Here is a 27,188-nt window from a genome sequence, read left to right as displayed (position 1 = left end):
TCTATTATTTTATCCTACCAAATGCCCAATGCCTGCATTTGACCTTTAGCTCTTCAGAGCTTCCCACTTCGATACTCTAAGCCTTCCTAGTCCAGATAACACCTTATATTCAGAACCTGTCCTGAATCCGTTATCCCTTTCAAAACTTATGAGACCAGTGTTCCATTCCTCCAGAGTCCTGCTAAGGGACATCTTGACAAACTAATTTCCAACACTATTTCCGGATAATGGTTGAATGTGTCCCAGAAGGCACACCCTTCCAAAACAATTCTACATATAGTGGGAATTTAAGACACTGTGACAGGTTACAGGTGGCAAGATACTTTCAGATAGAGTGGCCTTTCATAAATTCTTAAATAAAAACACATAGTTGATCACATAGTGCACAGGATCCTACCTCCAATCTCTGCTTTAGACCCAGTACTTTCACTGGTGGAAATGAATCCCAAGAAATTTAAAAAGAAAAAAAAGTAATATACATGAATGCAACCTAGATATATGAAAATAATCTAAATACCCAATAATAGAGGCATGAGAAAAAAATCAGAGTACAATATTCTTAGGGTTCTGTACTATGACTATAAATTACGCATGCATGAAGGCAGGACCAAAAGGAACTGAAGACACATTTTAATCAGTTATTGTGATAGGGTGATGGGTTTTTTAAAAGCCATTAGTAGAAAGTGTAAAATTCCAGGTAGGTAATGTAATTTCACTGGTTTAAACTTGAAAGTTGAAGCCCACCAGGAACAATGGACTCCAGAAGAGGTTTCCAATGCATTTGAAAGAAAATCATGGTTTCAGAAATATGAACCTTCTACCAAGGATCTGTCTAGTGGGGGAGAAAAGGTGAGTACACACATTTCTGAAATAAAAAGCAGGAAGTAGTAAGAACACAAGAGGCACCCTTGAAGTACTGTGGGTGTGCCGGGGGTGGATGAAAGTAGGGTGACTTTTGATGGGGTGGAGACTTCATGGAAGAGGCAATTGAGCAGGGCCTTAAAGAACAGTAAAACTTAAGGATGTGGAGATGTGGAGGAAAAGTACTTGAGGCAGAGGGGATAGCTGAGTAGAGGTGAGGAACAGGAAAAGTGTGGGCATGCAGTAAAATAAAGGAATAGTTTAACTATATTGCAGAACAGCCCCTCGCCATATTTTGTTAACCTTGGGTGGTAAACCAATGCTGATCATCTATTTTAGGGATGGAATAAAAATGGAAAACAATCAACCAAGCTGGAATAAAATTAGATAACACTGTTTCATTTGGGCTTTGATTTAAATCAATTAGTTTCTTCATAATTCTCAATAACTTTGTTTCTTTCGGGCTTTGATTTAAACCAATCAGTATCTCTCTCCCCATTTTGCACTTATCTCTCTTATGACACTTATCGCAGCAGTATTTAATTTTTGTTTCCACATTGATATCTCCCACTGAACTTTGAGATCATTGAGAGAAGGACTGTGTCTAATTCATCACTGAGATTCCAGCATCACATAGAAGGCCTGGCACATATACTTATCTCACTGTATGCTTGTCACTCCCACTGGACTGAGACCATGTTTTATTTCTCTGTCTCTCTCTCTCTAGCACCCAGCAGAGGGCCCAGCATATAATAGATTTTGGATGTTTGTTGAACTGAAATGAATCAGTTCCTTTTTTATTCTCTTAGTCCTATGTGCATTAATTTCCTCCTTTGTAAAATAAGAGTATTAACAGTATCTACTACCTCACAGGGTTGTTGTGAGGATTAAGCTAACACTTAGTGTAATGTCTGACACAGAGGAATTATCAGCAAATATTAACTGTTACAATTATTATAATCATCATTACTGTTTGCTGCTTCCAGACCTGCTGATGGGGACGGGACTCCCAAACTGTGCTGGCCTTGGTCAGGGTTGGCCCTGGGCATGGAGGAGCTACGCATGTGGGTTATCTCTCACTCCATCCCATCACACAGCCTCTGCTGCACTTATATACTCTGTGCAGTGTTAAAACTCTAGCTGACCTTGGAGGTCATGCCTGCCAGACTTGAAGCTCCCTGAAAACAGGGTCAGCTCACACTCATCTCTGGGTTCACATAAGGTCTGACACAACACATGCTTGTTGAATAAGGAATGAGTGAAAGTTACTCACCTCCCACCCTTCTACCCTCCGACTAAGCTATAAGAATACAAATGCCTCTAGTCTGAAGTTCCCTCCACCCAGGAAACAGGACCCAGAGAGCTCTCTGCTGCCCATCTGGCCAAAGTGCTCTAGCTGAATCCATTTAAGTCTTTAGTACTTGGGAGTGGTCTCATCTGCAAAGATGTAGTACCCATATCTGAAAATAATTACTATCAAATTATGCATGTGAATAACAACATGTGAATTATTCAGGCTGCACTAGCATTTATACAGTAACATCACTGGAGACCTGGAGATATGCTGTAATTTTGATACTGGACTGATACCTCATTTGTGCACGAGAAGGCACAAATCAACAATACCTGAGTTATTTCAGGTTTAAAATTATGGTACTATGCTGGGCAATTTGAAGCTATTTTATAACTCCTATGGGGGTGGTTGACTTTATCCCCATTTTTCAGGTAAGAAAATGAAGGCTCTGAGAGGGGATGTCACTTTTCCAAGGTTGCACAGTTAACAAATGGTGGACTTAAAAATCAAGCTGTGTTGTCTTCTCCCACATCAATAGGGTTCCTGAGTAGAGAGTACTTCCCTATCTCTGTAGGACTCACTGGATAGGTAAGAAATCATTTCATTTCCTCCCATGAACAATGACACCTTCATGCCCCCCTTTTTTGTCTCCTGCATCTATCTCTGCTCCCATGGGACCATAACCTGAACCTTAACTTGGAAGCTGATGGCTTCTTGAGTAGTAAAAGAGACAAAGAAAGCTCTGTCCTAGAAAGCTCATTCCTAGTGACACAGGCTATAGGAGAATTTCTGAATAGTCAAGGAAGTGATACTGGTGGTGGTGGCAAAAGAGGTCTCCTCAAGAGAGTGGGAAGTAGGAGGCTTTTACTCATAATCAGTGCAAATGAGAGACCACTTCTGTCTCTATTCTAAAGTTGAGCAGAGCTAAGGGACCTCAAGGAATGGATACCCCATTTATGGATGGGCCCTAGGGGCCCTTGGCAAGGTGCTAACCCTTACCCTATGGAGCTTTAAAAAGATCTGAAGGCAATTCAGGTATCAGTCAGAGAAAAGCAGTATGTACATGCTGGTTTTAGTTGTCTAGTTTTTAATAGGCTTAAAATTGAGTGGGTGGAAAGATGCAAAGCCAATCTATGGGAAGCAGAAAGAATTCCAATACACTACCAGAGTTTCATTTTAAACACAGTAAAGCCATAGGCCATATCAACGCATTATCCTGTTTTTGAAAGAAATACCCCCCCCCCCCCAACAGCAACAAAAACAATAGCACTACAACCAAACCACATTCCTCCAAGGGGTCCAAAGCACTAGGAAAGAAGGAGACAGTACTTTAGATAAAAGACAGCCCAATTTAGTTTTTAAAAGTATCTATCCGGCTTCAGGCAAAAAAGCCTTAAAAATTTATTTACACAGGTGCTGGCTCAGGGTTTCTATTGAATCCGACCTCAGCATACCTTAATTCACACCTCTGGCTAGACAAGGGAATCCAACGGCTGAAGAACATGGAAAATGATTTATGACCTTTGTTAGCTTTTCTCCTGGTCTGTGTCTGGGGACCTGAATTTACCAGGGAAGCCAGGCCTATCTTCTTGGGGACAAAGACATACAGAAAGCTCTGATGCATTCAAATCCAAAACCTGAAAACCTGGAGAAGCAAAACAAGAATAACATATTTTAGTAAGAATTTTAAAACAAATACGTGCTAGCTGGGCTGGCAAGGAGGAGAGAGAGGAGGAGATTGACCCTGGCTGTATTCTCATGCAAATGCTGTTGGCCCTTCTTGTCATTAATTATATAACCCTAAGGAGAAGTGGCTGGTTTGGAACCCTACACCATCCCAAGACCTCCTTTATCCAGGGTATTGTCAAAGATATCTCCCATCTTCCCATTCTGCCCATCTAGGGGATGGGACATATGTGCATGTGTCCCAATGACCAATGCTTTACTTCAGGAGAAGGCATCAAATCTTACTGTGCACCAGGATCTGTGCTACAGCTTATTTAGGTCTTACCATAGACCTGGGAGCTATTATTATCCTTACAGAGGCACAGAAAAAGTTATTATCTATTATGCCTTGAAGATAAGGATTGAACTCAGTTCCGCCTGCTTCCCAAGGCTGATGCATAAAAAGAGAACCACTGGTCAATGGCTACATCTAGAGTACATATAAAATTTTAGAGATTTATTGTTAAAATCTCCAAGATCATTTAATCCAACCATTTTACTGTTTAGATGGAGATTCTGAAGTGCAGAGAGAGAATAAGAGGTGCCTAAGGCCACATGGCAAGTCTGTGGCAGAATCAGGACTATAACTTAGCTTGAAGCCCAATCTGGTGCTCTTATACTGCATATTGTTCTGCTACCTAAATGGAACTGTTTCCATCTGGTTTGCTTACAAAAAGCCCAGAAAGTAGAGTAGGATGGTAACGCTACTCAGTATGGGAGGTCAGGCACAAAAAGCCAACTGACTGCCTGTCAAACGGTCTGCTGCATATCCTGAGGTTCCCCCACAACAGCCTCCAGTCTGTCACAAAGTTCCCCAAAGAGGCCACCTGCTTTCACATCTCCCTGTTTTTGCCCAGTCTGTTCCTTCTTCCTAAAGTTCCCTCCCTACTTTTTGGTACCTGTCAAACTCTTACACATCCTTCAAGAACTAAATCCACCTTTCTCTTCTGTGAAACCTTCCTTTCTCAAACACTGAAGGTAAAATAATTCATTCCCTCATTCTGTCTACCCACGGGGTGAGTACTAGAACCCAAAGGACTCTAGTATAGCATGTATCTTCCTCTTTTTTGTTGGAAGCTGTGTGTCATATTCACACCACAGACACAAACTAGTTGTATGATTTCAAACAAGTCATTTAATTTTTCAGTACTTCACTTTCCTTATTAGTAAACTGGGGGCAAACCTATATCATAGGGTTTTTGTGAAGATTGAATGAGATAATCTCTCCAAAATATCTAATACATTTTGAGTGCTCAATAAACCGTTACTGTTGTTCTCATTTATCTTTCATCCCTATGCCTGGTGGAGGCCTGGTGCACACAATAAACATTGATACTTTGTTGAATAAATGTATGTTTTGTGGGAAAAGTGCTGCCATCAAATAGCCATTTTGGATAACCCTATAGTTAGGATACCTTCCGATGAGTTTATAAAGCTCTTATCAAAGGATAGACCAGTAGTCTGTAATCTTCTCTAGGCTACAGAACCTCTGAGAAAACCATGAAAGCTATGAAACCTCTCCCTAAAAACATCCATACATGCACATACACAGAAACCTTGCCAGAATCTTCACACCAAGAAATATTTTACAGAACCTTCCCACCAGAGACAGCTGGTATTACTAATGTCATCCCCATCCCCTGCTACAGGGAAAGACCTGAAGTTACAGAAGATGCTTTCACAAAACGGTAGAGAGAGACCACCATGGACAAGCACCTTCTAGGAGCCAAGTGCTATGCTAAATGCTTAATATACTGCCTCACATAATTCTTGGGAGTTTCAAGGTAACAATCTCTCTGGCTCTAGTGATTGGCTGTGAGGCAGAAGAGCCCTCAGAGCAGAAACAATAAATGGCAGGGGGGACCTCATTTCTACCATTCATGTGTTATATAAAACTCAAGAAAGTCACTTCCTCTTTCTGGATGTCAGGTTCCTCATCCATAAAACAGCTTGGTCAGATTCCTAGATTTCTAAGTCCTCTTCCATCAAGTTTTAATAGGTCAGTATTGAAAATATCATGTGATTCCAAGCACTATAAATCTTTTAAGTCTTTTCATTAAACAATTCATTACTGAAATAACTGTTCAGAAATTAAAGGAGCCTGTGATCATGAGGCTGTAGGAATGTGTTTAACTGACTTATGGAACTGTATGAGGCCCACAGTCTCCAGGGCCCACATCCACATACCACAATGAAATCAAGTTCCATCCATGCAATGAGGTATCCTAGGAAAGAAAGGAAGAACAGACTTTCAAAGTCCTGTTGGAATAGAACAAGAATCTGCCTCTGTGATTATTTAGGCCTGTCCTGAAAGACAGTATTTTCTGGCTTCTAACATCAAAAAGGCAGGAAATGGATTTCTCTTGTGTCTTCCCCCATGGAAAACACTCCATAGCATAATCCTCTAAGAAGGTTCAAAGCCAAGGGCCAAAAACCCACAGGTCTACTATTTATATACATATATCCTGTCTCTGAGCTCTTCCCTTAGCTTGGTAATGAGGAGCAAAATTCTCATGTGCATAGATGTTACATTATGCTTCCTGGTCTGTGTTTGTGTGATAAGAGTGAATTAACAGTACAAGGCTTGGTTTCATCAGAATCAGAACTTTCCCTCTTAAGAATAGAAGTTGGTGGAAAAACTAGGGCCCACATGTCCTTGCCCTTACCTGATGAAGAGAGTTGCTGGTGAACCACCATCTGTTTTAAGCATTTGGGATTTTCTTAGGGAGACAAACTCCCTGTGGTATCAGTGCTACTCAGCAACTCCTCAGTTTCTCCACACAGTAAATGTCTTTCTTAGTTTCCTTCTCTTACTTCTGTCTCTGTGGTTCCTTTTCACTACTGTCTTATTTGTCTGAGTGTAGCATTTTCTTTCTATCTTGAGTTAGCATATTTATATGTTGGAGGGGCAGCTGTGGTGTAGCAGAGTAATGTTGGCTTTGGCTCTGGAAGACCTCAGTTCAAATTCCAGCTATTCTATTTACTACCTGGTGATTGCCTGGCAAAGCTTAAGTTTATTCATCTAGAACACCAAGAAAATGACTTCTCTTTCTGTTCCAAGTGGTTAGGAAGTTCAAATGGAAAGTGGATGTGGTGGCAATTGGGCCACTGAAGATCATTAAAGATGTCTAGGGTTATGATCATTATACTATAATCCACTTGAAGCAGGCTCTGAATCTTGAGCATGTGAGCCCAATACCCCATGTGTAGTAAGCACCCGGTAAATGTTTACTGACTGAATGCATGAGTAGATTACTAACGGGTTTGTTCCTGTGAGGTGCCTTGTAGGAGATATATACTAGTCTAGTCAGGATGTGTAAATTATTCCACTGAAATGCCTCAGCAGCTCAGCAGAGATGGAAGCAAAGGATCTGAGAATTCTAATCCTGGTTTCTTTATAAAGAGTCATTCACCTTCTAATCTCAGTTTCCTTCCCTACAGATTGGTGGGTACAAAGCTTACCTGCCTCCTTGGAATGCCAAGAACAGATGCCCAGCCATGAAGGCACAAGGAAGGAGGGTGGAAACATGAATAATAGGTTACAGAAGTATGCACACATGGCTATTATAACTGAAGATATTTTTGAAATGATAGCTTCTTCCAGAGTTCAGTCATTTTGAGGGAAAGTGTGTTTCTTGCCATGAGACTAGAATCCAGAGAACTAAGAAATAACTCCTGCCTCTGGAGAGAAATTGGGTCTAACATTTACTCTTGCAATAACAACCATCTGCAACAATCTACCACCCAGATTTTGAGAGTTGCCAAGGTTCTTGTGAGGGATTGTAGAAATAGAAGGCTCTGGCTGCAGTATATGGACATGCATGGAAAAGATGAAAAGAATTGGGAAATCAGTAAGGTAAGGTGGAAAGAGGCAATGGATTCAAATGATCTCCTAAGTGACAAAGGGCATTTAAACATTACAGTTATTTACAAAAAGTTGCAAGTGCTAGGCAACTTCTTGCTAATCATTGCTTCATCAAATGCACATGGTATAAATAAGCAGGCACACGGCACTACAGAGCAGCAATGGTAGATTCTTGGCAAGGCCCACAAATTGGGCACTGACAAAGGCTTGGGTGGGCATCAGTTGCAATGCGTTACAGAGCTAAATTATTTATTCTGTGGGTCTGCAGTCTAGTCTTGTTATGGGGAGACCCAGATTTAGCTGAAAAGTGTTTGGAGACAGTGGATCATAGGGAATATATGGAAGATCCATAATTCAGCTGCCACCTGGGCCCTACTTCCTATGAGACAGGGAGTTTTTCTATAACACTTGGTACCAGATAGTCCCCAGAGTCCTTCCTTTTTGCCATCTGGTATTTATGTGGCATCCAGCAAAACTCATTCATATATATTTCATATTTATCCACATAATTACCACACAAAGGTCTAGAAAATGTGTGAAATGTTTTCAGTTTCTCCACTGGGTATCACAAGGGGGTGTGATCTACTAGATCATCAGAAAAAAAGTATCTTCTTCTAGGATTCCTAGGTCTATATTTTTCCCTTGTTGGTAAAAAAAAAAAAAGCTCAAGATGTACACATTTTGGACAACCAAGATGAACAAACTTTGGCTAGCCAATTCTGAAAAAGTTTTAAAATGTGATAGTTTAGAAAATTGCTTAGATATTAGGAGAGTGGAAAAAGTAACATTTACTATGCAGATTTGCAAGCACAGGAGCCATCATCTAAAGCATGGGTCAGCAAACTACATCCTGCAAGCTCTACCCAGCTAGCAGGCTGAGTCTGCCACCTGTTTTTGTATGGCTCAAGAACTGAGAATAATTTTAACATTTAAAAATGATTCAAAAAAATAAAAAAAAAACAATAATATTTAATGGCACATGAAAATTATATGAAATTCTAATTTTGGTACCCATAAAGTTTTATTGGTGCACAGCCACACCCAGTAGTTTAGGTATTGTCTGTGGCTGCTTTAACACTACAAAGGCAATTGAGTAGTCACGACAAGCCATGAGTCCCACAGATTCTAAAATATTTACCACCTAATCCTTAACAGAAAATGTTTGTCCACCCCGATCTGAAGTCTGGTGCTGATATTTAAGAAAGCCAGAGCCAAATAAGACATAAGAGGAACATTGTGAAAAGATCTCCAGGAATCCCACGGTCAGGATCAGTTAACTCCTTGACTAAAGATATCTATCATGGCTCTAGGAAGATACAAGAAATTCTCCTAGCACAGTTAATTTGCCCCTGGGAAATGTTACTCTAAATGTTCAGGAATGAAGAGGACACTGACATGCACCAAAAACTCTCTGCGAGACTCCAAACAAGAGGTAACATTCATTCCATGTCAGTTGAGGTGGGAAAGAGTGGACTTAAAGGACAGAAAAGTTCAATGAGGGTTCACTTACACTTCTTCAAACCTGGGGTGTGAGAGAGAATTAAAGCCATACTTGTATAAAATTTTCCAAGTATACTAAATTGGACATATTGTAAACATCACTGAGGATGGTGTAATCCCTTGAGTTCAGAATGTAAACTACAGTTTCAATTTTATGATGTGTACCAAATAGTGTTCCATGTGTACAAAACAAGTGAAGGCACAATCTCCAGTGTTTTACTAGAAAATGTCTGAAAAATAGTGAATTATTGGGCACGTAATGCACATGATGAATTAATTAACCATCTTTGAAACATGATGAGGTAAAGGATTCATACCCTGATTTTCCAATGAGAAAATGGAAAAGAAAGAAAGTTGCTCAGCCATGACCACAAAGCTGAGGGAAGAAAGAATTCCAGAGTCCTGGGTTTTAACCCAACCCATCCATGGTGCACTTTCTCAGTTGGTTCTACCCCTAACTTAAGTTTGATTTTTAAGATCATGGGAGCTTGGAGTCACCATTTGCTAGGAAGGCAAAATCAAAAGTGCGTGTGGGTATAAATACAAGTTTCTGCTGAAATAATGGTAATTATGTTTGCAATTTATAAAACTGTCACAAAAAAAATTAAACTGGAAGGGAGTTTTAACATCTAGTTCAACATCTTTAATTTTACAGGGAGAGAAGAAACTGGGCCCTAAAGAGGGGGACAAGCTCTTATCCAAGGCCATAATATGAAAATCTCTCTGAGCCTCTAGCTCTTGTTTATGGACATTACCTTCCTTTGACTTCTTTGCCTTTTAGATGGTGTTCAACATGCCTTCCTCCTCCCCTCCTTACCCCACCAGCCCACTGATTCTCCTCATGCCTGTTACTAACTCACAGACCACCCCCCATCCAACCATCTAACCACACAAACATACACATACATTGATGAAGCTTCTGTCCACAAGATTTTAGTGATCATACCCCCATGGCCTTGTACCATTATTTTTATCGCCAAAAAAAAAAAAAAAAAAATGCAGATCTCTCCATGCCAATCTTCACCCTCATTCTGTCCCCCAGTATTACTGACACTGAGAAAATGTGGGGCTCTCTCTTCTTTCTTCTCAACAGGAAAACCTGGCTAGCTTAGAGTCAACTCTGTGCTGAGCCCTGCACCAATGACATTAAAGCCTCATGCCCAATGAACTACCAAAGTAAGAAATTGATTTCTGTCTGATATGCCAGGCTTTTAAGTCTTGTACCTGTGTCCAGTCCAGAGATTTCTGAAGCCACAAATAAATTGATAATCACACTCAGAATACTCAATATGAGTTAGCTGACAATGGAACATGGACAAGGAAGAAAAAGCTTTGTGTTCCTACTTTCTCCAAAACAAGTGCAATTCCAAATTCCAACAAGGCAGATTCAGAACAACCTTCAGAAAGGCCATTTGGGCAATAAAGATGCATCATAAAAAGGGAAAAAAAAACAAATCAATAAATGTTCTCTATGGTAGTAAGATAGCCCCCTGCCTTCAAATAGGAATAATGACAGCAGTAAAATCAATCCACTGAGCTTTACAGATAGGAGGAGACAGAGAACACCAATAATTTTGTCTTTTTTTTTTTATTGTATGTGTTCTTTTTAAGCTACCTTTGTCACTCAAAGGGCTAGGGACCAGAAACGTTCTAAAGGAAACAAGTGGCTCAGAGGTTCCCTGTTCATGGCCTTGCAAGCAATTCATTGGTGAGTTTTCATATCTCAAGCAGTCAAGAGCATTTGATTGCATGAGCTCACAGAGGCTCATTTTCTCAAAGAAAACATTATTCAGTTTCCCTAACTTACCCAACTGTAGAACCTGGAGGATTTTGAAACCTTGCTGGATTTCTAAGCATTCTGTAAATTAGGTGAACCGCCCCCAACCCCCACCCCCGCCCTGCAATCTCCTCTCTTTCCTGTTTTCAAATAGTCCAGGATCACAGCAGAGCTCCTCCCAGGCAGCCCTGAGAGCTGCATGTCTGTCTGCCTCCCTCCATTCTCCCAACCTTCTGCAGAAAGCTCCCATGTGGAAGGTATGATATGACAGTAAAATCTGTACTTTCACAATAGGGTTGATCATTCCCCATTTTCCAAAAACAACAATTTGGTGACCCAGATTTGTAAAACCCAAAGGCAGCATCAATTATAATCTAATCTATCTGTCTAACGAATTTGCTGGATTGCTTGCTCACTTGAACTCCCTTCCCATCTGATATGGCTGCTATTACTGTGGTGCCCAAGCTTGCTGACACACTAGCTCAAGATACGTGCTCTGGAGCATTCTCTGCTCTGTAGACAGAGCTTGCTTGATGATGTGGCATAGGAAAGAGGCAAGTTCTCCCTTGGGAAGTTGGAGTGATCTGAGTCCCTGGAGATGCTTCTCACTTCTTTTTCTGATAGTCATCCTTCCTTAACCACTCTTAAGGAATGAGGGTACTGCTTTCTGGCTCTTTCTAAACTGCCTAGGCCTAGCCACTGGGGCACTGGACCTCAACCTAGCCAGTATAAACAGAGGGTATGGGTGGAACACACAAGATATTTTTTGGTAACAACACAAGCCTCCTTGGTGCTTTGAGGACTGGAAGAAAAGAAATCAAGCTTTCTGTTTTATGGACATTCCTGTCAGCTGACCAAATGATGAAACAACTATTGTCATTCTGAGTGGCTATCAATGGGGAGTCTAGTTAAAAGAAACCTTTTATCCATAAATGACAAGAATTCTCCACTATCTTCTGGTGGCTGCCAGAGCCTTCCTGGGTACCAGATGTGGTTTACACTTGTCACGTTTAAAGCCGTCTCAGGGTTTATGCCGTTATATAAGGAAAAATGCTCTATTTTGGTTCTGAATTGGAACTTGATGCTCCTGAGGCAGTGAGAGAGAAGTAAAAATATCTTGGGAGAAAGTGCCTCCTCTGTGGAAAGAGGGGCCAGGGGTGGAAACTGGTGTTTGGCAACTAGGTCTGGTCCCAGAGAAGAGTGCCTCTGCCCAGGGGCTGCTCAGCAGTGTTCCTTTGAGAAAAGAAGCCCTTAGTGCAGGGAGGGGAGTGAAGAGGATAAAAAGGAAGCCTAAGCCCAGTCCAGGAAGGGAGGAAGCACTAACATATAGAAGATGTCTGGAAATGGGAAATTCTTGCTGCAGGATGAAGGCTGAGCACCTCTGGAGACTGATTAGACATGAGTTTTTCTAAGCTAAATCAGATTAAGGAGCCAGGGCTTAAACTCACTTAGCTGAATATAAGATGTTTCTTTAGCTTGGGTTTCTGTGTCAATGGACAGACCCCAAAGGCAGGCCTCTGGAGAGGAGGATAAATGTGCTTCTATGCTCTGGGTCCTTACCTTCCTAGAAGATATTAATGCAAGGAGGCCCAGAGGAGGCAGCAGCAGGGGGGATCAGGTGCAGAAACTGATGGTCTCCTGAACAGCAAGAACACTTCCTGTCTAGGGCTGAGGCCAGAAAGCCTTTGCTAAGGAACAGTCTCATATTTACCACACAGAACAGGCTGAGGACTCAGTGGGGTTTCTCCACTTCTAACCTCTTTAATAAGGGCAATATTTTCCCCTCTTTGTTGAACACGATCAGAGAGCAAATTAAATCTTTTCAAATCATTGATTTTTCTTTCATTCCTAGGACCCACCAAGCCCCAAGCACCAGCTGTGACCAACTTCATTGACTACAATCTCTCTGCACTACACAGGCTGCCAAAGCTGGGACCATCAAGTACAAATACTTGCTTCTTTAGGCTCTTAGGTTCCTCAGAGGTCCCCACTGGTGACCCTGTCTCCCATATGATAGAATACAGGGTCCTGGAACATTAGTGTCTTTTTCCAGAAGGTAAAGGAGAAAGGGGAATAGGTAAGTGAGTGTGTGAGATCCTTTACCTTCAGCAGCTCTTTTAAAGAAGACTTTGCAGCTTCCACAAGTGAGAGCTCCATAGTGACATCCAGAAGCTTCATCCCCACAAATCAAGCAGGTCTTCTGGGGTGGAAAATAATAGTCGATGGGCAGGACATGGTCCCTGGCAGTCTCTAAACTGGAAAGACAAAACAGAAACAGTGCAATATGCATCAACAGGTGGCAGAAATAGGGGGGTGGGAATCTGAGGTCATCAAGAGTAAACTGCATGTTTAAATTATTACTATTCAATGCTCAAGCAAGTTAGTTTGAAGCTGAGTTCTCTTGGGAATTCTCCTAAGGATAATGTTTGTAGGGTTCCTGTGATGTGCACAGAGAATTTTGGATCCTGCCAAGAGATTAGGGAAGTTCTATGGCATCGGCCAATCATAGGTAATGTCTATAAGAGGGAAGGATAAAGGCAGAAAACCTGAGATTAGGGTATCTAATTTAAGATGGCACTCAGGCAGTATTCTTGGAGCAATTAAATGGTATGAACCCAGCGCTATGACTTTACCTCATCCAAAGGGAGGACTACGACCAAACTAGACCTAGGAAGCAGTTTGATGTGCTTTACTTTATCTCTTTGTGCCTCAATCTTATCCATAATATAGGGATAGCATCTCCCATCCCACTGAGCTGCTGGTGTGAGTAGCAGCATAAATCAGACAATGGTTAAGCCCTTGGAATGAAAACAGAAGTGAAGGACTGTGATTAATATTATCACACCAGTCTTTTTTGGTCATTGTTTCTATTCCCTCATATAAAATAGCAGAAACATTTGTACCTGAGGCCACTGTTGAAAAATGATGCACAGTGATGCTGGAAGTCTCTTAGGCTACTGTCTCAAAACTTGGCTGCTAGAAAACCTGGGTTGGAATGGAGCTATGGAGCTCAACTAGTGTAACTGCCTATCTTCAAGCAAATTTGTATCTGAATTCTTCCAGGTAGATCTGAAGGAGAGGGGTCAGAAAGCCAATCTTATAACTTTCAAGGAAGGGTAATTCTCAGTCTCCTATAGTAATTCATTCAAGTTTGAACTAATGGTACATGGCTCTTACTGCCCAAAGGTCAACTTTAATCTCTCTTATGTCCTAATTCTAAGCATTGAACAATACTCAAGTAACCTTCTGGGTTAATCTGCCTCAGATAGATGTGACAATTGACCAGACGCTCATCCACAATAATGTAACTGCTATATTTTATGAGTACTTCCTCCTTAGTGAGAAAGAAAGGAAAGTAGGTTTTAATGGGCACCTATTTGCTGTTTTCAAAACCTCAAAACAACTGTGAGGCAAGTTTATTTTCTCATTATCTCCATTGTACAGATGAAAAAAGTGAGGCTCAGAGAGCAGAACCCCAAGTCTAGCTGACTCCATATCCAAAATAGTTTCTACAACTTTATTATCTCCCCATTACTGATCTTACTTTCTGCCCATGGCTCTTTGTTATCATGCTCAGCACAGTCATCAGAATCCAAAAAGGCATGAAAGGTTATCCTCTTCTCAAACCCCAAGTAGCAGCCCTGGCAGGGCAATAGCAAAGAAAGCTTTCACTCAGGCTACACTTGACAAGCACTTTATCTCTAAGACACAAATATTCAAGTCCCTTCATTAGAGTCCCAAGTACAACAGAGAGTATTGCAAAAAGTTCTGCTGATATGCTAACTCAGTGGCTGGCTATGGTGGCTTATCTTCTCTCCTACAATCCTTCCCTTTCTTACCCTAACTGAAAAGCAAGCAAGAGTCTGTCCACCAAGACTATCAGGGCCACAGATCCCACAAGAAAGCTCATTTCCTCTACACAAGGGGCCAAATGCTAATAACATCATTTCCTTGTATAAGTATGGAATCCTCTTGACTAAAAAATGTGATCCCAACCCCATTTTCAGAAAAATTAAGGAAACTTGTCCAAGATCACGTATCTAATAAGTTAAGTGGCAATGTCAGGATCCAATCCCAAGTAAATCTGAGTCCAAAGTATGGATTCTTAACCACTAACTAGCCATGTTATGAGACTGAAGGTTGATATTGTATAGATTGGTTCAACCCAACTCCTAGCCCTAAAGCAAAGTGCTCCCAGCCCTAAAGCAAAGTGAAGCAAGAAGCAGACGTTTTTGCATGTGCCTTCCCTCTCTCCCCACTTTTTTTGACTTGCATAACTAATAAAAACAGTTCAAATAAAACCAGTACATATATTTGGGCACTCTATGTGACAGGCCATTTCATGTACACCATCTCATTTAATCTTCCCAACATCCCTTCCAGGTAGCTCTATATCATCCCCATATAGAAGAGGAGGAAAACAATGTTCAGAAAAATTAAGGAAACTTGTCCGAGATCACGTATCTAATAAGTTAAGTGGCAATGCCAGGATCCAATCCCAAGTAAATCTGAGTCCAAAGTATGGATTCTTAACCACTAACTAGCTATGTTATGAGACTGAAGGTTGATATTGTATAGATTGGTTCAACCCAACTCCTAGCACCTCACCCTGTGGACCAGGCACAGGGTCCTGGGTATATAGTGGTGATCAAGACATTGTCCTTGCCACCAAGCAACCATCTAGTAGGAAAAAAAGACAGGAAGCAAAGAACTATAAAACAACATAGTAAATGATAAAACAAAATGGACTGCAGACTGCTATAGTTGAGGAAGCACAGCAAATACAGGAATGTTTGTAAAGGCATAAAGGTATTTGTGGGTAAATGAGATGATGGTGATAATGACCATAATTATTTTTATATGGTTACAGAACGAATATTGAATAAACAAGCTGGAAACATGCAGAAAGTAAATGAGAAGTCCTATTGGAAAGAATCTAAGAAAAAGATATTTTCCTCCACATTAAATTTTAAAATAAAGTTCAAATTGTTTAAAAGAATCTAATTAATCAAATTTATAATCAATGCTTTAAGACTGAAGAAAGTTATTGATATTTTTATTAGATATAAACTTAATAAAGCGCATCTAGCAAAAAAATACAAATGAGGAAGAAGAGGATATACCATGGAGGAGATTCCAAAATCTTGACTTTTTCTAACTACAACCCACTTTGCCAACAGGCCTGAGATAATATCTCCTGGCTTCACCAGGCCAGGCTCCTCCTCCCTCTGGCAAAATATTTTGGACAGCATTCCCACTGAACCTGGCCTAGTGTGGACAAAGGGTACGTTGCAGTTCTGACTCATGGGCTGACCTTTGGGCATTGGAAATTAAAATTCAATCTGTAGTCCTTCTCCCAGGTGTACATCCTAGAGAAACTCCTGTATATGTATAACAGGAGGCATGTGTGGGAGTGGTCATAGCAGCTTTGTTTATAAAAGCAAAAGAAGTAAACTTCCATTGACAGGAGAATGGTTAAATAAATTATGTGCCACATTCTAAAATACAATTCGGCAGTGAGAAGGAACAGACTCAGCTATATGTGGGTGAATCTCACAGGCTAATGTTGCATAAAAGACATAAGTCAAGATAGCATACATACAGTAAGATTCCATTACATGAAGTTGTAAAAGAAGCAAAAGCAAACAATATGTTATTTGGTAATACGTACATAATAGAACTAAAAAAATGCAAGGGGATAATAAATCCCCAAATTAGGATAGCAACTACTTCTAAGGGGATGCTGGGGGTGATGATGTGAGGAAGGAGAATGCAAGATTTATGCATTCTTTTAAAAAATATTTACTAAGCATCTCCTACATACCAGGCACCATTCTTGTTCCTGAGGAAACAACAATAAAAAATGGACAAAAATCAGTGCCTTCTCAGAGGTTCCATTCTAGTAAGGTAGATGCAGTGGTGTTGTTAATTTTCTTGTTTTTAAATCAGGGTTCATGAGTATTCATTCTATTACCATGCTGTATAACTTACGGATATGTTCCATGTATTATGTATAGCTACAATAGCACATAATAATAGAAAAAATAAAAGAAAAATCACAGAAATCTCTAACACCCTTCAAATAACATTTTAATTGCCAACACAGCAGAGGTCTACTTTGGGAACAAGTGCAGAATTTGCATGTGACATTGTGTTTCTTCCCACCTCCCCCATGTTACATGCTCACTTATCCAAGGCATGGAATTTGATTTTATGAGTCTGAAGCAAATGCACTGCTGCATAGAATGGAGGTTTTCTGAACACTGCTTTCCAGCAGTTTCACAATTAATTAAATATAAGTGGATCACTAGAAGCTGACTGCCTGCAAATGACAGCTCATGCCTGGGGAGGTTTGCCCAGGAACCCTCAGCACCCAGCTGGTATCACCAGTCTCTCTCTCTCTCTCTCTCTCTCTCTCTTTCTCCCTTTTCTAAGGAGGACTTGCGGATACTTGAAGGGTCTGACTCATTTGAGCAAGCCCCCCAATTACTGAGGAAATGGGTGAAATGCAAAAGTCACAGACCAGTTTTCCTTGTTTGGAAGAGGAATGTCAACTCAGCAAGGCTCCTGGAGCCAGTCAGATCTGGGCTGGAATCCTGCCTCCCCCATAAATAGCTACTATATTTAGGCCAAGTCATTAAGTCTCTCTGAGCTCTATTTGCCTCATCTGAGAGTGGGGATGATACCATCTACCCTAGCCGGCTTCCCTGAGAATTAACATGAAAAGCCCTTCCCTCTGTGCTTTCTACATAGTAGGTGCATTGTAACTTTTATTTGCCTTCACCTTTTGTCTTACCATAACATAAAGGGAAACATCTAATATCTTAAAAAGAGCAGATCATCCTTCTTTGCTATACAGACTTAGAAGGAAAGATATATAGAGAAAAAGAAAAAAACCTACATGTGTAAAAGTGTATCTTTTTTATACATACCTCTGCGCTTTTCAAAGTAGAAGGGGTTTATTTTTCCTGATGTTCAGTAATTTAAAATATTATTTTATATCAATCACATTACGGAATATAATGACAACTCAACATGAATTTTTAAGATAAAATTGGAGAAAACTCAAAGTTATTCTCTCTTCATGATCCCTTGTGCCCCTAATTCTCTGTGGATGCAAGGAATACTTTATTGCAGACGTTGGCAAAGTACTGCCATAAAGCAGATAGCTTCTTCTCCCCCTGCCAGTCTGATATCTGAAATGTGAGGACTTTCTGTCTGTGGTGGTTTGAAGCTGTATGTACCCCAGAAAAACACGTTCTTACATTTATTCCATTCCTATATGTGTGAACCCATTGTAAATAGGGCTTTTTGATGATGTTACTTCAGTTAAGATGTGACCCACTTCAATCAGGATGGGTCTTAATCCTATTACTGGAGTTCTTTTTAAGAGAATAAAAGAGAGAGAGAGAGAGAGAAAGTCACAGAAAGAAGGAGCTGAAACTGAAACGGAACGCAGAGGAGAAGGAAGAGACCAGGAGACACACCGCGTGTGTTGCCATGGGACAGAGGATTTTTGAATCTATACTCATAAATGATATTGGTCTGTAGTTTTTGTTTTTGTGGTATGTTTGTCTGATTTAAATATCATGGTGATACTAGCTTAACAGAATGAGTTGAGAAGTTTTCCCTCCTTTCCTGTTTTTTGGAAGAAATTGTAAAAGATCAGTATTAACTTCTTTAAATATCTGATAGAATTCATCAGTGAAGCCACCTGGACCTGAGCTTTCCTTTGGGGGAAGCTTTTAAATTAGTAATCCACTGTCTGCTTCTTATAGAGCTATTCCAATATTCTGTTTCCTCTTGAGTCAGTTTAGGTAGTTTGTATTTTTCTGGATATTTGTCCATTTTATCTTACTTATCTAATTTGTTGGCATAGAAAAGCTCATAGTACTTCCTTTTAATCCTTTTATTTTTCTAAGGCGGATAGTGATGTCACCACTTTCATTCCCGATTTTAGTAATTTGAGTCTTCCTTTTTATGTTAGCCAGGCAAGCTAAAGTTTTGCCAATTTTGGTGATCTTTTCAAAGAAGCAATTTTTGGTTTCTTTCATTTTGTCGATTTTTTTTCCTTTCTCTATTTCATTTATTTACACAATTATCTTTATTAATCTTTCCTCCTGTTGGCTTTGTTTTTGGTTTGCTATTCTTTATCTAGTTTCCTAAGATGAAAAGTTGCATATCTGAATTCAGATTTTTTCTTCTTTTTTTTTTAACATAAGCATTTAGCTATAATTACCTTCTAAGTGCTGTTTTAGCTTAGCTGTATCCCATGTTTTGGCATGTTGTGCTTTCATTTTCATTCACCTCAAATCAGTTTCATTTTTCCCTTGTGACTTATTTTTGGCCTACTGTTTACTGCAGTGTGTTGTTTAATTCAACGCATTTGTGAATTTCTCAAATTTCCTTATATTACTGATTTCTAAGTATTTTCATCATGAACAGGAGAACAAACAATATTTTTTTTAAAAATAAATGGTCTTTTGATTCTTGCAAGCCTTTGCTTCATTTTCAGAGTTCTGGGAAAGTTGTTTTTTTTACAATTTCTGCCAGCATTTTCTTTGCTGTTATGAAAGGGCAGATTTATGGATGTCCTTTCTTTGCCATTCTGGAAGTCTTGCCTTCCAAGTCAAGTTATATTTTATGTGATATGAAAGACACCACCTCCCATCCCCTAATCCCCATCCTGAAGGGAGGGGGAAGGGATATTGCTCAAACCCCTCATTCATTTATTCAATCATTCATACCATTCACACTTCATAAAGGGATGGCTCTGCTAAATGATAGGTATATAAAGAAGAGAAAAACACAACCCCTGTCCTCAAGGAATATTCAAGGACTCATTAGGGGCTAAGACAAGTACACAAATGGACACTGTAAGGTATAGCAAGAGAAATGCTGTAAAAAGGGGTAAGGTGATGATTACTATAGGAGGAGGTAATGGTGTATTTTGCCTGGTGGGGGGGGTGGTTAGAGGTTGATGCCCACCATGTATTGAGCCCTATTACTGACAAAACTGGATAGTTTACATACTTGTCAAGTATTTACTCTGGAATCTACCTAGAGACCAAGTGGGGGTGCCCAGGGCTCTAAGGCATATTCAAGCTTCAAAGCTGAGGAAGCAACTGCTTTAAGCAGCACATGAATCATAAATAAAAAATTATCTGTCACAATGCATCAAATAGATACAGCCCTACTGGTGACTCCCACTTTCCTTTAGCTTACATTACTTACAGCACTAACGGGGAGAGACTGTAGCAAGACTTTTATCAATGTGTCCCAACATGACAAATCTGTCCTTTTCTCCTGGAGCTGCTCTCAGAAATGGGGCTGAACAGACAAAGCCTTATTAAAGTTATGTCCTTGCATCTCCAAAGCCACATCTGCTGTCTTCTGTGAGCCAAAATCTCTCCAATGGCTGTCTAGCCATTATAGCCAATCGGCCATGGAGGAACTAGCTGGATTCTTTTCTACATTATCATGAAATCAGAGGGCTGAGAGCTGTTTCCACATTCTCTGTTTCCAGGATCCATCACCAAAGAAGCAGGGAATGAGAAAACAACTTGATTTCAATTTACCTGTTAAATCTTCCTGAAGCAACATTTTCCACTTGAACTTCTGAACTAAGGAGACTATTTATTGAGGGCTTCCTATGTGCTAAATACTGTTGAAGGTGCTTAATCCTTGTGACAACTACTGAAGGATAGATAGTATATCTCCATTTTACAAACAAATAGCCAGAGATACAGAAGTAGTGAGTGGTTTCTTCAAGATCATACAGGTAGTAAGGTAGAAGAGCCAGGAATTGAATGCATATCTGGCTGCCTCCAAAGCCCATGCTTTGCCCATCATGCTATATGACATTGCATCTTTTAGTGGTTTTAACCTTTGACTTTACATTAAAATCACCTGGGGAGTTTTATTAAAATACCAGTGCCCTACCTTCCCGCTCCCTAATTCTAATTTAATTGAGTAGGGGTGTGGCCTAAACATCCAGTTGATTTTAATGTCCAATCAGGGCTCAAACCTGCTGACCTAGTTCAACCCCATCACTGTTCACGTGAAAAAATTGGGCCCAGAGAGGGATAGGAAATGACCAAGAGAAACAAATATTCTGAGGCAGGCTTGAGACTAGAATCCAGAGCTAATGCTTCCCATGCCAGCATTCTTTTGTAGAACAATATTTTTTGTCACATTCTACAAACCAAGTTCTTCCAAGGTCTACAATCCAGGACAGGAAATATATGAAAAACCTATATAGTGAACACCATTACTATACTCCAGGGTCTTATGGAAAGATGGTAAAAGCATTAAACAGTATGGCAGCTACCAAAATAGATCTCATCCATTATGGAACTACTCTTTTGCTGGAGATTGGCAAATAGTTATTGAGTACCTCCTCTCCTAAGTCTGGTCTGAGGATATTTACTGTCATTCAGAGCAAGAATTACATAACCCCATTTTACAGATGAGGCAAATTAAACTCAGAGTTAAAGGGATTTTCTAGTAAGTGGCAGCAACAAAAGTGAAAAGAGCAAAGGCTTTGGGGCAGACAGACCCCAGTTTGAATCCCACTGCTACTGATCATAGCTGAAATGTTAGGCACAAAGTGATTCTAACTAGTTTCCTTATCTATAAAATGGAGAAAATAATACATCAGCCTCAAAAGGGTTTTGTGACAAATGCATCAGGTAAGCATGGGAAGGAGTCCAGCACACTCAAGATAAATAATCAGTTCTCTCCACATCCCACTTTCCTGTCCCAACTCCCCCTTGGGACTAGAATCCAGGGCATCTGACTCCAAGTCCAGTGAGCTCTACAATATACTAGGCTATCTTCCAGTATCAGGCATCACAGGTTAAGGCAGAAAAGCAGCAGTCCCTCCCTTATCCCAAACTCTTGAAAACCCTGAAAAAAATTAAAATCTATCGTTAAAATCCTTCTGTGAATTTGTCTGAGACAGAGAAAACCAGACAATGTAGCTTAAGAAATGTGAAAAATGTTCACCCCTCAGGGTCTGAGGCTCTCAGAAACTCAAAGAAGGAAGAAAGCATCATGTGAGCAGACACAACCTGGGTAGCAATGATGTGCTGAAGAGATTCCAAGCTCAGTCCACGACCAGGGGGTCAAGGCTAGACATTTCATGTTGGCCAAAAAAACCTACAGGCACTAGAAAAACAGTCTCATTGAAATACTCATCAGCAATAGGGTTTACCCTGCTCCATTAAATACACACACACACACACACACACACACATGCATGCATGCAAGGCCGGTATTAATATAGCACTTGAGAAAAGTGCCCTGCTCCCCAATATAGAGACTTTGATTTTTGAATTTTAAGAGGAGAATCATAAGCTGAGACTAAATATTCCCTACCCCAAGTCTCTGCAGCACGCATTACAACACATGGCAAAATATTAACAACTGACATTTACTGGGCACCTATATGTACCAGTTAGTATACTACATTTTGTATAGCTTAAACTCATTTAATCTTTAAAACAAATGAATGAGGTATGCATCATTATGTCCATTTTGTAAAAGAGAGCACTGAGGTCCAGAAACCTTAAGTTTCTTGCCCAAAATCCATAGACAGTAAAATGATGGCTGCAAGATTTGAGCTCAAATCTTTGGCTCCAAGGTCAACAACCAGACTATAGTTTGTCATAGTGTATGGCAGGCCCCAAGGGCTGAACCCAGAAATCCATGAGTCATCCTAGAGTTAATACAATATACTTCCTCAATGCACCCCACCTATCACTGCCATTCAATCAGTCAATCAGTGACTAATATCTGTTAATGTTACTGCTGAAATAGTTCCCCTTACACACACACACGGACTTACTTTGAAAATAACTGCAACTGTTTTATTAAAATCTTTCTGCTTCCTGATCCTTGCCAGTCAAGAGACTGATCTCCAGTGCATAAATTACACAGGACCCCAAAACAACCCTGTCTAAAATATCTGCTTTCATAACTTCCCTCCTTAAGAGCCTTCAATAACTCCCCATGCCTTATAGTAGTGGTCTTAATCCACTGATGCATCAGAATCCCTTAAGGTGCTAATTGGCAAAACAGACACCTGATTCCACCCCTACTTAACCCGAACCCTTCTGAACCTACAGGTGAGACCTGAGAATCTGTCATTTTCATACATGCCCAAATGATTTTCTTAGGCAGGCACCTAAAACCATTTGGCCTACATAATCCAAATTCAAAGCACTAATATGGCTTTAGAGGCCTATTTCTAGCCCTTCACTGCCTACAACCTTTTATATGTGACTTTCCAATCTCTTGGGAGTTCCCCAGTCTAACCCTGCTGTTTCATTCCCTTATATCTTTGCTTACAGTGCTACTTCCTCCAACTGGAATGATCTCACCCTCCTCCAGATATCTGTTTCTGTCTCACTTGCCACATCACAGCACAAGAGGCTATCAGCTATTCCATGAGGTCCTTCCCAATTCTGTATCCCCTGGATAGAATGTGATTACGCTCCAACTTGTACAGTTTTATTTCAGAGTACCTATAATTCTTTATATCACAAATAAAGTGTACATGTTTGGCTCCCATCCACCATGCAGCTATCGTTGCTTAATTTCCAGTGTCTGGCCCAAACATGGCCTGGAAATTGCCTGTTCAACTCGCCTTCCTATTTCTTTCTACATCCCTTACTCTTACTCTTAAAGCACAAAAAAAGGGTTTAAGAACCAATATGTTGCCACTCAAAGAGAATCTGAACTTGAAGGTAACAATGGACCCTGAGCAACTTTCAAGTCCTCAGTTAGAATGCTGCTAAAATTATATCAAAAAAATAAGAACCTCTCTCTATATTTTTTCAAGAATAATAAAGTATTCACAATCTCCATTTGATAATATACCACTCACCACCTGATAAGGAAGTTCTTCCTTATGTCTAACTCAAATCCCTGAAATTTTTTTCCCCCCTGTCCTCAGTAGAAATTCTATATTACAGATAAACATAGAGGTGAAAAAAATGCAATCCAGCATAAAATCTGAGAAGTTTTTGCATCTTTTTGAGCTAGGGAAAAGTGAAGTGGTAAGGAGCTGGTGGAATTGTCATTGTTAGATAAACACAGATAAACTGTTTTAACTTGATGAACAAGTTCCTTCCATTTTGCAAAGTGATCATGTAGTCTCTGGCACAGTACCATCCTAGTTCTCTTTGGCCATTATGATGAAGAGACAAGTTGCAGACAGACAAAGCCTTCTCTCCCTTCTGCCTAGCCACTGCCTATTTTCTTCCACTGTTTCTGTTCTGGAATTTCCTTCTGCATAATGGACACTAACTCACTGTGTGACCTTGGATGTATAACTCTTTCCTGACCTTCAGTTTTCTGATCTTATAAAACCTGTATCTGTAGAGCACTTCAAGCAGATAAAGCACATTCACATACATTAACTAGTGGGATCTGCATAACAACTCTGATGCAAAGTGAGGTTAAGTAACTTACCTAAAGCAGCACAGCTGGAAAGTAGCAGAACCATATTTGGAATTCAGGTTTTGATTCCTAATCCAGAATTCTTTCTAATGTACCAAACTGCCTTCTGATATCTATAAAATAAAGGGTGGTGTTGGAGATCTCTAATTTAACAACTACTATATGTGCAACATTTGATAAATTAAAAATGCCTTCACATTCATTATCCATTCTGTTCATAAAAATGTACTCAGCACCTACCAAAAGCCAGGTACCATTAGACTAGGGATAAAGTGATAAATGAATTACAAAAGATGTCTACCTGCCTTCAGGAGCTTCCATTTTAGAGGGAAAAGGAAACAAGCATACGAAGAGTTGAAAAAAATTATTTTTTATACTGATAAGCACACCAGGGTGACAAGATACAGAGCGAGTGAACAAAACCCTCCCAACACCCCTTCCAAGTAGAGATTTTCATGAAACCCATTTACGGATGAGCAAAAAGAGGCTGAGAAGCTAAGTGACTTAGCAAGTAAGCAACAGAGCTGGGCCTAGTCAATACAACTCTGTGGACTATATGCCCTGTGTTCATTCCACTCCACTGCTTTCTTCCTGGCACTAGTTTTCTTGGATTCCAGGATTTAGCATCCAAATGACTGACCCTTGATTACTCGGTTCAACAAGGTCCTACTTGTAAAGGATGAAAAGATAAGGACTCAGGCTGGATCATGCAATCAGGAGCACCAGGTACTTAGCCCACAAAGCAAGACTAGGACATTTGCTGGTTCACTTGTTTGTCTCTATCAATTCCCTATAGCAGTGACTCTGTTTTGTTCACTTGTATACCCGTACTTAACACATTGCTTGGCCCCTAATCAGTATTTGTTAAATATTTATTGAATCTATGGATAAATGAATGACTAATAGAACCAATAAGAAAACAAGGGGGATAGATTAGAGATCCAATTAACACAGCTTGCAGAAAGCTGAGTTGGTCTGTTCCTGGCAAAGGGATCTAAACCACCCTCAGCTTCCCCATCAGAAGCTTCAGCTGCTTTCTCTCAGCAACAAGCAGGCATGGCAAAGAGACAGGTGGGAGATGGCAATTGAGGGGGAGAAGGGAACATTACGGTACAAGAAGTGTAACAGAGGACAGTTGAAAATGAACTTTCCCTCTAACAGGTAGTTAGGAAAGGACTGGGATCTGATTTTCTTCTTCCCTCAACCCTGGAAAGCTATACTGTGTTCCCTGTGCTTCTCAGGCAATGAAGAAACAGATCTGAAATGTGGTTCTTGCCTTCTGCACAGTTTGGAAGCTGGAAAGGATAATAATCTACCCAAAGAGGACTAAAGTGGTTTGGAGTTCTTTCATTGGGCTGCTAGAGTAATGCTGGGCTGCCTGGAGCCCTGTGCTCCAATTTTGTTAAATGCCTTAGTCACAGTTTGCCTAGATGCTTATGTTATACACATATAAACACAGAGTGGTCTTTGAACACCAACGATTGGCTTGGATGGAGAAAGAAAAAAATACCAATAGAAAGGAGGGAGACAGATATTTACTGAGCACTCACCATACACGCACAGTGGTAGTTGAAGTCACACAGGATACAAAAATGTAGTTGCCACTTATTGAGCAACTGCAGTTTCACATCTATGAAATGGGGATATTCAAAGTATCTATGCAGAAGGGTGTATGAATTAAGCGAGTTAATTCATGTCAGGTAGCTGGCACAGTACCTGGCATGTAATACATGCTGAGTAATAAAATAAGCTGTTGCCGCCACCACCACCATCGTCATTAACAACTATGTGCAGGACTCTATTTTAGGTGCTTTCATATCAATTATCATAACATATGCTCAACACAATGTTCCATGGTAGAAACTATCATTTCCATTTGACATACAAGGAAACTGAGACATAGGGAGGCACAGCAACTTGCCTAACGTTCCACAATCAGGGAGAGACATAGCAAGAACAAGAAGCCACATCTCTCTGAGTATATCTCATAAGGCCAACATAAAATCTGGCAACTAACAACTAGTCTCAGATGTTTGAACATCCTGATTGACTTACACTAATTCTATCCGTACTCCATTGTGGGAAGCAAATGTAATTATACTTTAGAACTCCATTTTTATTCCTTGATTCGATAGGGATGGTGGCTAAAGTTGAAAAAATCATCAAAGATACTGTTTGGTATTTGGAAGGAAAAAAGCATACTTTTGTAAAAGTGTAAATCACAATTGAGAATTTTAGTGTAAGATATGCTAAACCTCATTTATGCTAACAAAGGCATATTTCCTACAATGAACCCCTTGGACCATGGAACTGGTATCACAGATTTACATATAGGTAATAAAACCCCCAAATCTGTATTTGCTACAGCTCATTGTCTTGACCAAAGTCTCCACACCCATTAAAACACAGAAACTAATCTTTTTATGGGCCAGGGACACAGAAAAGAATAGGACACAGACAGTGTACTCTGAAGCCATCACAGGCAAGCACAGTTAGAAAGTTATTTGAAAAAAAAGTCATAAGTGTGAATAATATGGAGTGATGTAAGAACATGGTAGAGTTTTAACAACTCTGAGATTTAATGTACATACCATGAAGCTCAATCATTTAAAAAGTTCAAGTGAACGGTTTTTACTGTATTTACAGAGTTGTGAAACCATAAGCATTATGTAATTCCACAACAATTCCATTACCCTCCTCCC

At 40.1% G+C, this 27,188-nt stretch overlaps 1 protein-coding gene across 1 annotated transcript in view; it reads right to left on the bottom strand.

Moving 5' to 3' along the window:
* The window catches only part of AR (androgen receptor), a 196,028-nt gene that overhangs the window by 80,629 nt on the left and 88,211 nt on the right, over positions 1 to 27,188 (bottom strand). The window contains exon 2 of the mRNA XM_037822338.1: positions 13,126 to 13,277. Within this exon, the coding sequence (XP_037678266.1) occupies positions 13,126 to 13,277 (152 nt within the window). The remainder of the gene's footprint in view (positions 1 to 13,125; positions 13,278 to 27,188) is intronic.

The sequence above is a fragment of the Choloepus didactylus genome, chromosome X, assembly GCF_015220235.1.
Source record: "Choloepus didactylus isolate mChoDid1 chromosome X, mChoDid1.pri, whole genome shotgun sequence".
In the NCBI taxonomy this organism is placed as follows: domain Eukaryota; kingdom Metazoa; phylum Chordata; class Mammalia; order Pilosa; family Megalonychidae; genus Choloepus; species Choloepus didactylus.
Note: the sequence above shows the minus strand (reverse complement) of the source record. Positions and strands in the feature narration are given on the sequence as shown.